This window comes from Cupressus sempervirens, chromosome 1 (assembly GCF_028749045.1).
Source record: "Cupressus sempervirens isolate cs-2001-9-10 chromosome 1, ASM2874904v1, whole genome shotgun sequence".
In the NCBI taxonomy this organism is placed as follows: Eukaryota; Viridiplantae; Streptophyta; class Pinopsida; order Cupressales; family Cupressaceae; genus Cupressus; species Cupressus sempervirens.
The window spans coordinates 501,177,222-501,193,784 of NC_143118.1; the positions used below are offsets into that span (position 1 = coordinate 501,177,222).

General features: G+C 31.8%; 1 protein-coding gene across 2 annotated transcripts in view; it reads right to left on the bottom strand.

Annotated features, from left to right (window-relative positions):
* LOC149578433 (initiation factor 4A-like protein) overlaps positions 1-3,752 on the bottom strand; it is a 241,250-nt gene extending 237,498 nt beyond the window's left edge. Inside the window, exon 1 of one of the 2 annotated variants that reach the window (XM_089829083.1) lies at positions 3,589-3,752. In XM_089829083.1, the coding sequence (XP_089685209.1) occupies positions 3,589-3,660 (72 nt within the window). In that variant the 5' untranslated portion in view covers positions 3,661-3,752. The remainder of the gene's footprint in view (positions 1-3,588) is intronic. The other variant, XM_089829086.1, reaches the window with a different exon arrangement.
* Positions 3,753-16,563: the final 12,811 nt, after the last annotated feature.

Genomic DNA, 16,563 nt, shown 5'->3' on the forward strand with positions numbered 1-16,563 from the left:
ATTGATCAAAGGGTTATTGTATAAGATGGGATTGGACCAGATTTTAAGACGATGCATTCTAGAAGAGGAAATCCCAAAGGTGTTGAAAGAAGCACATGAAGGACCTAAAGGAGGACTCATGGGGTTGGATACAACTGCGTGGAAGATACTTCTAGTAGGTCTATGGTGTCCAACCATGCACAATGATGCCAGGGAGTGGGTCATTGTGTGCAATACATGTCAAAGAGTTGGGAAACCACTGAAGAGGGACTTCATGCCCCTGAATCCTTCACATGCACAAGAGTTATTTGAAAGATGGGGGTTGGACTTTGTCGGACCCCTCAAGGTAAGTAAAACTAGAAGATGCAGGTACATCATAGCAGCAACATAGTACCTTACCAAGTGGGTAGAGGTGCGGACCCTAGGAGACAACTCTGCAATAAGCACAGCGAAATCTATTTATGAGCAAATTATCACAAAGTACGAAATCCCGCTACAATTGACAAGCGACCGTGGGGGACACTTCGTAAATCATGTCATCCACCTACTAACCACAGAGTTCAAGATATACCATTCCCTATCAAGCCCATACTATCCAAGAGCCAATGGATAAGCAGAAGCTACAAATAAGATCTTACTCCAAGTTATTTATAAATCTTGCACAGTTGAAGGAGAGGATCATGAAGAAAAGCTACCATCAACGATATGGGCGTACCATACTTCATACAAGGTAACCACGAGACACGCTCCGTTTCGGTTGATGTATGGACAAGAAGTCGTGGTACCGACAAAATTCATGGTACCAAGTTTAAGGATCGCGATCGAAAACAAGCTAGGAGATATGGAAAGTCTACGGGAGAGATTGTATAATTTAAATAAACTTGACGAGCGGCGACTGCAGGCACAATGGGCCACGGAAGTTGCACAAAACAGGCATAAGGCATGGCATGACAAACACTTGAGATTGAACAAGTTTCAACCAGGTCAACTAGTGTTGAAGTATAATGGGTGCAATGAGATCAAACCAGGTAAATTTGAAGTGAAATGGGTCGGCCATATAAGATTCACGAAGTTGGCAATAATGGAATAATAAAATTATGGACGTTCGATGCGAAGGAAGTGTCTGATGCAGTAAACGGGTCGAAGTTGAAAGTATATCATGAAAGAAATAATGCACCTCAGTCGACGGACAACTCAGAGTGTAAAAAAAACTAAAAATTTAAAATAATTATAAAAAAATGTAATAATGTATATAAGTTAATATAAATAATTAGAATAAATATGTGTAAATAAGTAAATATAAAAGAGAAACTTATATGAGCAACGACAAAATAAAGGCAAACTGAAGGATATATAACCACCGTACGGCCATTCGTGGGGAAGAAGAGGAAACCGTATGGCCAGCAATTGAAAGAAAACAGCATCGTACGGACTTCAAGGAAGGATAAGGGTATCATACGATCATTCATTGGAAGGAAAAGGACAACGTACGGAAATAAGGGAACTAGAAGACTACTATACGGCCATATGGCTAATACAAAGAAGAGAACAAGGCAAAGAAAGTTATCATCGTCGTACACCATACGGACTTCTTGAAGGAGGTATTACGTACGGCATAAAGTAGTGTGGGAGACAAGAGAGGTGACCCATACGATCTGAAGAAGCAACCACCATACGGTCGTCAAGACCATACAACAGCTATCGTACAGCCATCAGCTAGAAGAAAATTTGCACCGTACGGCAAAAACATTAAGGAAAGTGCAAAGTTGGATACCGTACCAGACACTATAAAACACAGATGGGCAAAAGAGGACTGTACAGCCATAAGCAAAGACATAGAGGAGGGTTTAGACCGTACAGCAAAATCAGAACAAGGAGCAATTAATACCGTATGGTATCAAGGAACACTTAAGCAAGTAAAATAATACCATACGGCTTCCAAATCAAAGAAAAGGATACCATACAGTCCTAGATAGACAAGGTACAAACACACCGTATGGCATCCTAGTACAGCTGAAGTTTGAAGTGTATGTGAAGGTTTATAAAACATATATCACACCAGTCAAGCAGCATATTTCATTAAGGCATAGAAGACATCTAGTCGTACAGCAGTTGGAGCAGGGACAAGCTTAGCAATGGTCATACAAGAGCATTAAAGAGAGGAGCCATACAGATCTATCGTTTGGTGATATTAATCACACGCACAATTATCAAACAAGGCAAGGTTTTACTGAATTGAATGATGATGTGGACTACAAACCCATGACAAAGGAATTTAGAAAATTAGACACATAGTGTGCGATAGAAGTAAGATTGCTGGAGTCATGGCTGAGTGCAAAGGGACCGCAAGTAGCTGATGGCGAGCTGAACAAAGCATGGAAGGGGGTCTTCTACTATGTATTGTCACACCAAATATCGGACCTGGATGCTATGTGGGCAGAATCAGACATAACCTTTCATTTGCAAGGCTGCATGGAACCCCTAGCGCTTGCAAAAATCACCAAATTTGGGAATTTCCCATTCGAGGAACAAGAGTCCCTTCTTGAAATTGACATAGCTAGTAAGAATTTAGATATGTTAATTTTGTTTGAAGTGGACAACAATCAATTTGTATTTGAAGACAAATTGAAGGAGATGGACCAGCGTTGCAAAGGACAGTTTCTGTCACAAAATTGTGTTTTGATGTATGAGATGTTCTTAATAGAAAATGCTTTTAGGCAATATTATGAATGGGTAATAGAATCAAATGATGATCTTCTAAATACTCTCTTCAATGTTGGAGAGAATGGGAGAGATCATATTGTCGATGACAGAGATGCATGTTTTGAATCTGTAGTAAATGGGCTGATACATAAGTTTGTCCATAATTATTTTATAAGTGAAGATGTTTATGATTCTGATCTGATGTGGAGGAGACTCATTCGGAATTCGCTGGTGCAGACTCTAGCTATCTTGAGATCTTCTCAAGGTTTGATTGTCATCTAAGATCTGAAATTGAAATGTAGGGAATGTCAGTGCATGACTGTGCCCGTTGGCCTTAAGGTAGCAATCCAAGACCTCTTACTACTACAATGCAAACCATTTTCTTCTGCTGCAACCTCTTAGCGATATTTTATGTTGGGGCATGACAGCTAAAGGTGAAATATATATAAACAATAATATCCTTTAATGTCTCGTAAATTTCATGATATCAGAACCTTTCATGCAAACTTTGCTTCCTATTCAGTTATCATGAAAATACCTGTCTCCCTTGCCTAATCCGCCACCTTCGGTACAAATATAAACGAAGAAAAATGCAGGTATATGTAAATTTTGATTTTTCGAGATAACAATCTTTAATATTGATTATAAGAACGCAAATATTTCTCAGGTGTATAAAAATATGATTCTCTACCAATATGCGTTCCCAATTTGGTAAATCCTTAATACAATCATAAATAGATAAATTTGTGCATAGGCCCAAAATTCATAAAAGCTACTAATCTTTCAAAACCTTATTATACTCTTAATAAATGATAGTGATAATATGTCACCCAAAATGTTTAACCTATCGACAAGAAAAAGTAAAGGTTAGATAAGGTCGCTCTTTGGAAACAAAATTTGATTTACCAATTTGAATTGTTGGCGATCAACGGCAAGATAATAGTGGTTGTGTGCTTCGCCATCACGTTGAGCCTCCATAACTGTGAAATTCTCCAGCTACAGCTGACAAAGTTATATTGCTAAGAGTTGCCCTTGGCGCAATTTCTACTTCACCCCAAGCTGATAATTAATAACTAATTAATTAACTCGTCTATCTCCTAATTAACTTTTTCTATTTGCTAACATAAATGAGCATTTTAATTTCTTAGTTTTTTATTTGTCCCACCTATATAGGGGAGACTTATGTTTTCACCTCACATTCTTATTATTTATTTTGTTTGGTTTCACAATATTAAACTAGAATTGTAATGTTTGGTAATGTTTGGGTCCGTTTTAATATTTATTTTTATTTTTTATTAAATATTTCTCTTTTTTCATTGGCTATTCATATTTTTGCCAGTAGTTTTTTAATTTTCCATTCAAAAATCTAAAAAATGTATTATATAGCAAGTACGAAATAAGAATTTTTTTTGTAGATTTCTAATGTAATTTTATATTTTTTGAAAGTCAAGATTTCAAAATGTCCTATAATTTGATTTTGAAAATAAAAATTATAAATAAATAAATGATTAAACTTTTAATATTTCTTTAAAATATTTTACAGATTTTTATAGTTAACCAGTTGTTTATAATTTTAACAATAGCTTATATTCTTTCCACATTAGGCGGGACTCCAGCTCTACAGAGCTCTTGTTAGTTATTATTATTATTAGAAAATATGTAATTAATCTATTCGTATGTATTATTTTGGATAATGTTTTAATACATAAGATTGTCTTAAAAGGTGTATTTTGCATATTCCTTATTTAAAATGAAGTTTGTTATTAGTTCTTCCTTTTGGCAATTCCATATCAGTTACATAAATCTAAAAATTTGAAGATATACTAATGTTTGCAAAAGCTATATTAATTTGCATGATTTTTCAAAATTGAAAAATACAATTTTTTGAAAATTGTATTGGCTCATGATAAAAAAAGGCAATAAAAAAATTCAATTTTCTCCAACAAAAATACAAAACTTTATCTTTTCCACATTTGTGACAAGTGGATTAACTTTTTTTAAAAACAATCATTTTTATCTTCCACTTCACAAATGAATGTCTAATCAATATTAATTATCCTTATCTATTTTCCTTACCAAGTTCAAATATAGAATTAAATGTTTTATATTTATTATTTTAAATATATTTATTATTAGTTTTACATTGATGTTTATTTTTGTAATTTGTAAAATGTTATTGGACCATTCTATTTTTGGCAATGAAAAAATTTACTATTTTAAATATATTTATTATTAGGGCAGCCCTTCCTGCCATATATAGATATATAGGCACCGAGAAGGAAGAGTGAAGGGAGCTTGTTCTCCAACACGGTTCATTGGGGGATAGCAAGCTATAAGCAGCATCAGCATGAAGGATCTGTGGAGATGGCCGCCCGTGGAGTATTCACCTCAATGGCTGGGGGGCCGGGGCGGGTTCTCCATCAGGCACGTCTGTCCCAGAAGATAAAGACTTCCTGGTCAATTTTATATTGATTTTTTTTTGTAATTTGTAAAAAATGTTACTGGACCATTCTATTTTTCTTACTAAGTTCAAATATAGATATTTTAATCAAATATAGAGTTAAATGTTTTATATTTCTTATTAATGTTGATAAGCATTTTACAATGGCAGAATGGGGGGGAGTGGGATGGTGTGAGCGTGTTAATGTCAACTTTTATTCTTTCAGGTTAAATTTGACAACTATCAACATGTCAAAAGTTTAAATCTTATTATAAATAGAATAATTTTTTTTTTAAATTATAATATCCATTTAAATTATAATATTTGAAAATATAAATCATCCACTTTTTAAGAAAGCAAAATAAAAAAATTAAGTTAGTAAAAAACTTTAAAAATGGAGATAAAGGAAATATAAATAATTTTAAATGAAGTAAACTAAATTATAATTATTGTGTAGTGGATATCTATCGGCATTTCTTTAAATAGATTTATTTAAGAATTTTTAAATACATTTATTATTTAACATAGTTTATAAAGAAGAAATCATATAAATTTATAGAGTTAAATATTTTTTAAGTTGTATAATTTAGATATTTTAATCAAATATAGAGTTAAATGTTTATATTTCTTATTAATGTTAATAGGCATTCTACAATGGCAGAATGGGGGAGTGGGATGGTGTGAGCGTGTTAATGTTAACTTTTATTCTTTCAGGTTAAATTTGACAACCATCTACATGTCAAAAGTTTAAATCTTATTATAAATAGAATATACTCTTTTTTTTTTAAAGAATATCCATTTAAATTATAATGTTTGGAAATATAAATCATCCACTTTTAAGAAAGCAAAATAAAAAAATTAAGTTAGTAAAAAACTAAAAAATTAAAGATAAGGAAATATAAATAATTTTAGATGTAGTAAATTAAATTATAATTATTGTGTAGGATATCTATCGGTGTTTCTTTAGATAGATTTATTTAAGATATTTTTAAATACATTTATTATTTAAGATAGTTTATAAAGAAGAAGTCATATGAATTTATAGAGTTAAATTTTTTTTTAAGTTGTATGATTTAGATATTTTAATCAAATATAGAGTTAAATATTTTATATTTCTTATTTTAAATATAATTATTATTAGTTTTACATTGATGTTTATTTTTGTAATTTGTAAAATGTTATTTCTTTAAGTTTACACTATATTTTACTAGTTATCTTACCAAGTTCAAATATAGAGTTAAATATTTTTTATTTCTTATTTTATATATATTTCTTATTAGTTTTACATTGATGTTTATTTTTTACAATTGTAAAATGTTATTTTTTTTAAGTTTACACTATGTTTCACTAGCTACTATTTTACAATTTTGCTCAATTTTTTTTAATACCATTAATACTATCCCTCAAACTTACCATATTTTGGTACTTTGATTTAAGTAATCAACAATTTTTATTTTATTTTATCATCAACAATTTTTTGCTAAAAATTGTAACCAATTTAATTTCCCCTTCATGCAATACTACTTCAGTCAACCATAAAAACATGAAGGCAGGAATTTTGGTGCATGCACCTCTTGTTTATTAATAAAACAAGGTGACACATTTGCAACATATTCTCTTAGTGATTGTAGTTGATTTTTTTAATTTATTTTTTATATGCAATTATCTATTGGGATGTCTAAATAGATTTAACTATATAATCATAATAATAAAATAAGAAATTTATTATATTATTTAATATTGTCATGCTCAAAATATTAGGGCAAAAATACACGAATTTTTTTTAAGTTAATTAATCCATTATGTAAATACATGCTACACTAAATAAGTTAAGGAAAGTTGACAAAGGATTAAAAGTGCATTTTCAGTTATTTTTCAATTAGATTGCAAAGTTATCATTTCAATCATACTGCATGGGTTCAAAACATTTAAGTCAAGGTGTTATAGGAACACCGAGTTTAGGTTGACTAAACCCTAATTGTTGAGCAAGTCAACCTTTCTTGACTACTTAACATTTCAAAATATTATGTTCATTAAATTTCATAAGATACATTAGATTATTATTTCATCTTCTATTTGTTTCAGTAAGTTAGTTCAATCTCCTAGGTGAACTAGTTTTGCATCTTCGACAAGTTTATCAAATACCTTAATCCTTAACTCCCATTATTAAAATAAATTATTAAACTAGTTAAGAAAATCATTAAATGTTGATTATTAAATTATACATGACATTCATTTCATTCCTCAATCACATTCCTCATCTTTGTCAGGAAATCATCCTGTGGTTCTTACAATAACCCTCTAATCCTATAACCCTATCTAATTTGAATGAACTTTTAAGTAAATGTATAAAAATATTTAAAATATATATTTAATTACTTTTCAAATAATATAATATCATTTCATATGTTAATTCTATGTTTAATATCGAATCAAACTATAACCTAAACACCTAGCATTACTTCTGAATTATAGCACTATCTCGATTTAGCTCTAACATTAACCCTAAGGACTAATGTTCATAATTCCTTAATAAATCTAATTAATCTATTATAATTAAGAATGGAAATTCATTTTCCAAAACATCAAAAATATTTGAATCAAAAAAAATAAAACTAACTTTAACTTCTAATCCATTCCCCTATCGTTACTAAATCTATCCCTTCTCTTTTATGAAAGCACACCTAAAAAAAACCCTTTAAATAAAAGATGACATAAATACTTATTAAAAAAAAATTTTAAAAAATGAAATAATAATAAATTAAATCTAAACTATCTAACATTTCTTAATCCTATCATGACCCTAAGCAATTACCACTAAACTCTAACACGCTTTCTAACCCCTTATTTTTCTTTCCCCTTATTTTTCTAACCCCTTATTTTTCTTTCTTAACCTATCCCTAACTACATCCACCCCTTTACCCACTTGGCAAGTGCTTCCCAAGGCATGATCAGCCCATCGAACGCTGACCAAAGTGGTTGCTAGAAGGCCCCAAAATGAGCGCTTGGAAAGGGAAGAGAAGGGTAAGGTTTATGGGCTTTTTTATATGCATTTTTTGTTACTTTTATGCCCCTTCCCATTTACTTTCATTCTTTCAAACACTCTGCCATACAAGTCAAATCAATGCCTAAGGAGGGATGAGGACATGGTACACATGTCAAGGAAGGTGAAAAGTGATTAGTTAGACAAAAATCATAGTTGGAGTTATGTAGAGAAGTTTATTAGGTGAGGGGACAGGATAGAATATCATAGGGATAGGGATTAAATTAAAAGGGTTTTAAGTGTGTGTGTGTGTGTGTGTGTGTGTGTGTGTGTGTGTGTGTATTGTCTTAGGATTTTATAAATGTAATAATAAATCTTTAAACACTAACTATCATAAACTTTGAAAATTTAAATATTTTTTCCCATACAAAAGACATCATGTAGGTGTTTTTTTTTACTCTCTTTTTTTGGAAAATATTTTTATGAGAACTCTTTTTTTTAAAATACTCTTGTGGGTATTGCTTCAACATAGATAAGTGATAAACAAGACCTCATTTATATTTCCTATGATGTATAGTGGTATGTTAACACTAATTCCTATTAATTTTAACTCTATTTGATTGGTCCATATTTTGATAACCTCAATATTTTAAATTAACAATTTTAAATTCAACCAAGGTAACCCTACTAATTGAACATCAAATTTGAATCCAATTTCCTATAGAACATGGTCATAATCAAATTAAATAGCTTCATATAACATCAATCCTATAATATAGTTGACCACTTTGCATTTAGAATTGAATTTTCAAAGGTACAAGAAGTGAATTGTGAAACAACTACATTTTTGCATTCATCCTATATCAATCAATTACAATATATTTACAATGAATTCCATTTAACATGTTCTCATTTTTACTATCAAATTTTATACATCAAGATCACATTTCCCTTATTACAAGAATAATTACATGAGGAAGATGGAAATCCAATAGATCCAATAGACATCTAACTTTCTTTTTATAGAACATAACAAGATTCAATGGAATCACCACAGGGAGAAGTCTCCATGACAATGAACTGAAGAACACCAAGAAGACTCTAAATACAGTTTTACTCCACTATAAAGTGTTCTTCAAGCAATCTACAAATAAACAAAGGCAACCTTAAAGAGTTCACCTCCCAACAAAGGCCTCGATGTGAGGCCACACCCCGAGCTTAGGAGAACCAAAAATTGAGCGAGTGACAGTTAGAACAATTACAATGACATACTCAAAAAATAAATCTCATCCAAGGTATGCACAATAGGTTCCATATTAAACCAAGACTAGGGAGAAGGTGGAGTTTTCTAGGTAGGAGATGCCAATCACAAACACAAATCATATGCCTCTTCCAAGGCTACCAAATCACAATGAACTTCCATTCTTTCTCTCCTTATTTCTCCAAAACAAAATCAATTTGTATTGACAACAGCCCATAACATGTTACTTTCTCCCTCTCCTCATCATGAGAAGAGAATCTAAACTGACTTAGAGTTCAACTAAAGCCCTTCACCCATACATGGTTACTTCTACCCTATCTAAGGGTGAGTAATGCTAACACACCCTTCACAGATTTCCCAAGAAAACCAAAAGAAAAATATGAAAGGAAAGCAAATAGAAAACCCACAAACACTCATCCCTCATATATTACAACAAAAACACAAAATACACACATGCAAGAGATCTACACAAGCAAGCAATGAACAATGCATGAAGAACATGGCCATGAAGAATCCTACCTTCACAAAGGTTATGGAAATGGAGTTTTGAGATGAGCAAAATCTTTCTTCCTTTTCAATTCTAAGCTTGACTTTCTCTAAATGTAGAGAATGGATGAATAACCTTCAACTCTCAAAATGGCCACTAAATAGGCTTCTAAACTCTTCCACCCAAAATGACAATAACTCCAGACTTGACTTCAGCCTTCTATGATCTTCCCACTTGTTCCTACCATCAAGACAACCTTTTAGGAGAAGTGTAAACTTGAATAACCTCATGGAGATGGTCCATTTTAGCACAAATAAAAAATTGGTATATTTTAGGGGTCATAAATGCTATTAGGAAGTTCTAGAAAGGTGGAAATGGTTCCCAACCCATACACATACCCCTTGGGCACTTGGATTACATTAAATTTGGTCTTTAGGATCATTTTAGGACTTATAAAAGTGGCTTAAAATCATTTCTCTTTAAAAACCTTAAGGATGTAACATTTCCACTAAACTCTAATTAAGAAGATTAATCTAGGTTACTAACTAATTAGTCTTAGATTAATGGGTTACTCTGCTAACCCTAATTTGACATGTCAGCATGCATATGCATATAATGAGTGTCAAGTGACACCATAAGATTTACTTTTACATAACATTTGACATGTCCCAAAATACAAAATGATACATACACACTCAAAATTAGAATACAAATAAAACACTTGACAATGAGGTTTGATCACTTTATTGAATTCAACCTTAGTCTTACAGTTTGCACATAGGGGCAAATACTGATTCTCTGATAAATTTCATGGTTAATTATCATGCACACTCAATTCAAATATCAGTAGTTTGATAACATCACATTTGTACATTTAAACCAAATTTGCGTAATCATATTGATCAAAATATTACTACTTTCCTTTAAATAGTATTTCTCAATTCCACACACATATTTAATCATCACTAATCTCATAATTGAATCATCATAACATATTCATTAGTTCGAATTAAAATACTCAAACAATCATCATAATGCATACATATACCTAAAACATCGTAAACATCATCAATAGGCACACTGAACTATCTAAGTGCATATAACCTAATCATCAAGGTCTTGTATTTAACATCATCATCACAATATGCAACACCTTGTATCATCATTAGAACAAATCAATGTTTAAACAATCGAACAATGTAGTAAGTCTCGAATCATGAAGTATTAAAACTTGAACGTATTGACTGATCTCAATTTCCATTAGGACACCTAAACCATAAAACGTTAATTCATATTCATCATCATAATCATTATACATAGATAGTCATAGTTTAACATGGTGTCCTTTACATATCTTCTAGCAAGAACAATAGGATCTCCCCATACCATTGCCTTGTCATGCTCATATATCCATTCAAATCTCCTATAAAGGATTTAATGGAGAAATTCATACTTAAATAAGTACATATGAGGAGGGGATTTACATGTATCTTAATATAATATTGATATGTATTGTATAGAGTCATTTTAGAATTAGGCATAGTGAAAAATAATTATGTTTGATATATGCAAACCAATATCTAAATCTAATAAATTTATTTATTAACATGAAAAATACTTGCAAAAAAATGGCAAGTAGAGGATATATCATTGACGTGAGAATGCAAATTTGTAATAAAAGACAAACAAATATGTGATCAAGGCTAGAAAGCTAGGAAGTTAGAGTTTTTTGAAAAGAAATCAAAACCCAATGTTTGAATGGTGTTGCATCCATTTCCAAAATTTAGAAACCCTAGTAGGGAGAGGAAAAAATAGGGAGAATTTGCAATGATGCACCCTCCTTCAATAACAATCTCCCTACAAAAATCAACTATGTTGTTAAAACATCGAACCATTTTCGATCCTAGATGAGCGAAGTGGACTAGAACATCTAGACATGAAGTGGATAAATTTCAAAAGCTGAGGAGCCACTCTAGCAAAAATTTTGGCAAAGAATACATAGAAGATAGGATTTAAGACTTTGACAATAGTGGATGGGAATGTCAACACCCGAACCACTCTAGTCTCAAATAAGGTATCTTTGTTCCATTCCGAATTGGAGAAGAATAGTAAATCTCTGATAAAACCCCAATTTCCTAAATATGAATCTCCCAAAATTTTCAACTCCCTAGCCTTGCATAGTATTCACCCTATCATTTGCTCTATGACAAGCCTTGATAATCAAATTTGGTTTTTTAATCTCACTAAATACACAAAACAAAATAAAAATGCTTTGTTTTCTCAACATATAGGTTTTCTATTTGATTCCTTCTTGGATCCCCTGAATCTCTATAAGAGTCACCCTAGAAAGATTGAGACCACAAGTCCCAATTCTCCTTCTGCTACACCCAATACATATATTCCTCCTCATCGTTGATGCTCTACATCCAAATATCTCACTCATCCTAACAATCAACCCCTTTCAGTTCTTAAACCCATTTTAAACAAATATGAGGAAAAATTCCTTATTATTAGCAATCAAGATAATGAAGACCTTTGGTAAGAGTGCTAAATTGTTGGTTTATTTGCATTCTAGAATGGGCCAAAATCTGAAATGATCAATCTCATCAATTAGATATAGGAATTCTACAACAACCAAGTAAGTATCTCTCACATTCTAAAATATTTGTATAGATTCATTATAGTTATGAATACGTCAAAAAAGACTTTCTCTTTGTCTTTGACTGTTATTTTAAAGGATATGCTATGAAATTATTTAAGTGGTCACTAGATTGTAAGGAAAAAATGTTAGACTTCTTGATCCCATCTTGGATTTCCCTTCAATCACTCCCACCGGAACTAGTGCATGTAGAAATTATCAAGAAAATAGGGCTTTCAATTGGTGATTTGATTAGAATGGATGCATCTTTTAAATATTGCAATAACATCAAACTTTTGATCAATTGTAAGGTAAATATTTTGGAATTCAAACCCATTAAAGTAATAACAATAGAGCAATCTATAATTTAAATTTCCATAGATGTGAAAGTAAAATCTCAGAGATAATTAGACTAGACAATGAGAGGAAGAATCTTCTTCAAAAATTTGCAATTGACTATGGATCTTAAAAATACATTCCCTGTGATGTACATAAGGAATAAGAGAGAGTATTAGAGGGATCACACATATGAGAAAGTTCTCCAAAAGATATGTCAAGATACAACAAGGAAAGCAAAGCTAGTACTTGAGGGTGGTGTAGTTAGAATAGATAAGACAACAAGGCCAAGTCCATCAACAAAGATCAGAAGTAGCCTACCTCTAACTCTCAAGGAAGTTCAAAAGAAAGTAGAAAAGATAACACAAGAGGATAAAAAGAAAGAATCTCAAAATACAAAAGAGGAAAAAATCCCAATATCAGAAAATAGCAAAGAAATTACTAATTTACCAAATACGAAGGATTGTATAGGAACCAATCCTGCTTTAAAAATACATATTACTTGTGTAAACAAAAGTCCCAAAGAACTCAGTAGAGAAAAAGTGAAAGCTAATCAAGATATGGCTAGCACAAGGTGACAAGGAACAATCATCAGCAGCAAAAAACTCAAGAAAAGATTTTTAAAAAACTAAAATAGTATACAAGAATAATAAATGAGGTGGAAAAATTATTAGGAAAAAATTCAAAACCTTAGGACAAAAAGCCATTGGATAACTTGGTCAGTAGTATCAAAGAAAGAGAAAACCATCTCCTATTTGCAGATGAAGCTTCAGAACAAGGAAAGTTTAAGTTTATAGAAGAGGAAATGGAAACTCCACATAAACAGATAGAAGAACTTGTGAAGGAAACTAGATCCAATAAAGAGACAATAAACCAATTTACTAAATTTTGGCAGACTCCATCCATAAGAGCAAAATCCCCTAATCTTAACTCCAATGATCATAAGGCAAAGAGAAGGGACCATAGCAAGAGTGAGAGAACTGTGACACATGAATTTCAAGAATTTTTAAGCAATGATTCGACAATGGATGAAGACTTGGATAGGGAAATTTTAGATGAGATTGAGAAAGATAATTTGGAATTACTAACTAAGGAATTGATTCAAGTATTTAGCTTTGAGAATATAGACAAGAGCAATGAGTCACATAAAGAGGATCTAATGCAGTGAGTTTTAAAACTAGGTGGAGACAACTATTATTATGATGACTTAAAAATAGATTTCTTATTATTATAGGGGAAGACAAAAACAACAAAACCTTAATGATATTCAAAGATGCTCCAATGACATATCAAGGTAATGACTCTAAGGAGAGTTGCTTTAGGAAGTTACCATTAACAGATGATAGACTTATAGAAGATCAAATAGACCTTGTAGTACAAACATTACAAGAATTGGAAAATGAAGGTAAATATGAAAAAGAAGGAAAATAATCCAAAATTACTTTAAATGTGTAGGAGAACATTAAGTAGATGGGTATTCAAATGAGCCAAGAAGGGATAATTTCTCCTAAGTATGGCAAAGTGAAAGCTAAAAGAGGTAGGAAATCTCTTAAGGAACTCAGAGAAGCTGATGGGAAAGCAAAAGAGCAACAAAAGATTAGTCAGTTACTTAATCTCGGGAAGGGGATGATCCTTCCCAAGGAAGGATGAAGATCACTACTTGGAATGGTAAGGGCTTAAATGCCCCCAGTAAGAAATGATTACTAAAGCATAACCTAAAACAATTTAAATCTACAATTATTATATTACAAGAAACAAAATTGAATAAGGAAGAAGGAACCAAGCTAGTAAAGAAGATAGGTAGTTGGAACGCTAACTTGCACGAATCTAGAGGAGCTTCAGGAGGTTTAGACATGATTTGGAACCCTAGGAAAGTTATTCTAAAAATATTAAAACCAAATAACTCATGGATGAGTAATAGAGTTAAAAGCATCAAAACTAACCTACAGTTCATTCTAGTAAAAATTTACGGTCTACTCTATAATACAAATAAAAAACTTTTATGGGTTGAAATTAGCATATCTATCAATAATCTTAGTAATGAACATATCCTCTTAAGTGGTGATTTTAACACTATCTTAAATATAGATGAAAAGTTTGGTGGCTCCTAGCAAACTTCCCAGGCTTCTAAAGATTTTAAAAACTGGTTTGACCTTAACAACTTGATTAACATCCTACTAAATAATGGGAAGTTCACATGGAATAATAAAAAGAAAGATTTCTCTTATATAGCTGAGAAACTGGATAGATTTTTTCTCAAAGGAGAACTAAGTGAATTAAATCTCAATATCCAATCCTCAATTCTACCAATAGCAGGATTAGACCACTACCCTATTAGAATTTAACTCTTTGAATTGTTTAAACCTATTAGAAACCCTTTCAAGTGCGAAAAATGTGGTTTTTAGACAAAAAAAATTTGGAATGTATTAAAGAATGGTGGAATCAAGTTAATTTGATAGGTTCTAAAATGTATATTTTTGTCTCCAAAACGAAAATATTTAAAGAAAACATACTTAAATGGAACATAGAATAGTTTAATAATATATTTAAAGAAAAATTAGAGATTGAGGAAAGACTAAAATAGCTAAATTTAGAAGTAATTAAAAAAGGGATGAATAATGATAGCTTTTATCTAGAAAAAGAATTACTTGCCAAGCAAGAAAATGTATTGGCAAAAGAAGAAGTCTTTTGGAGACAAAAGTCAAGAGAAAAATGGTTAGAAGGAGATCGAAATAGGAAATTTTTCTATATCTCCACTCTTCATAATAGAGCCAAAAGAAAAATATTAAAAAAATAAGATCCACTAGGCACTACTCTTGAAAATCTGGTAGCTAAGATTTTTGTGAGTCACTTTTAGAACTTATTAAATAACTATGATTGCTCAAACAAGGCAGCTCAAGCAAAAATGCTTGAAGCTATATCTAGAGTGGTTACATTAGAAGATAATAAATCATTAAGCAAACCTATCTCCTTGAAAGAAGTTAGATTGGTGTTTTTGATTAGATAAATAGGTTTTATAGGGACCCTAAAACCCAAGAGTTAAAACATTAACAAGGCTGAAAATAAGCGTGAAAAGCCCAACCAAAAGAGTTCAAGTTCAAAGGCTAATAATAAGCACAAGGCCCAGCAAAAAACCAAAGAACATAGAAAAGACAGGAACAGAAACAACAAGAATTGACAAAGGAAAAAGCCCTGAAAAAAAGCCAAAAAAAGGCCCAAAAAGAAACAAAAGCATAGGTAGTGGATTAGTCCCCATTCTTTCTCTCTAGCTCTTGCATGACCTGAGTAGCCTAATAGGCCATTTGGTTCTCCTCAACCTCCTGCTGGTGCACCCTTTGATCCTCCTCGTCCTGACCATTGTTGGTGTTGTCCTTTACAGGGTCGACCACCAGTCTGGCTTTTTCCCCTATCTTTTCCTTCCTCATCTTCCTTCATAACTCTGTCTTTGATCCAACCAGTTAAATATATGATGTTGTTGTTAATGGAGCTTAGCAGAAAAATCATTTGGTTTGAGAGTTTGTGATTATAGATCTCGAGGTTGTTAATCCTTCTCTCTGCCAAACTGAGCCTCTCACCGTGGCCATCTCTATTATCAGAATCTGCTCCATTCCTGTAATCCTCCGTATGACCCACCTACTCTTTGACCTCCTCTAGTTAGATTGGTGTTATTCAACATGAACCCTGAAAAATCTCTAGGTCCAGACAAATTCCAGATATTCTTCTACCAAAAATGTTG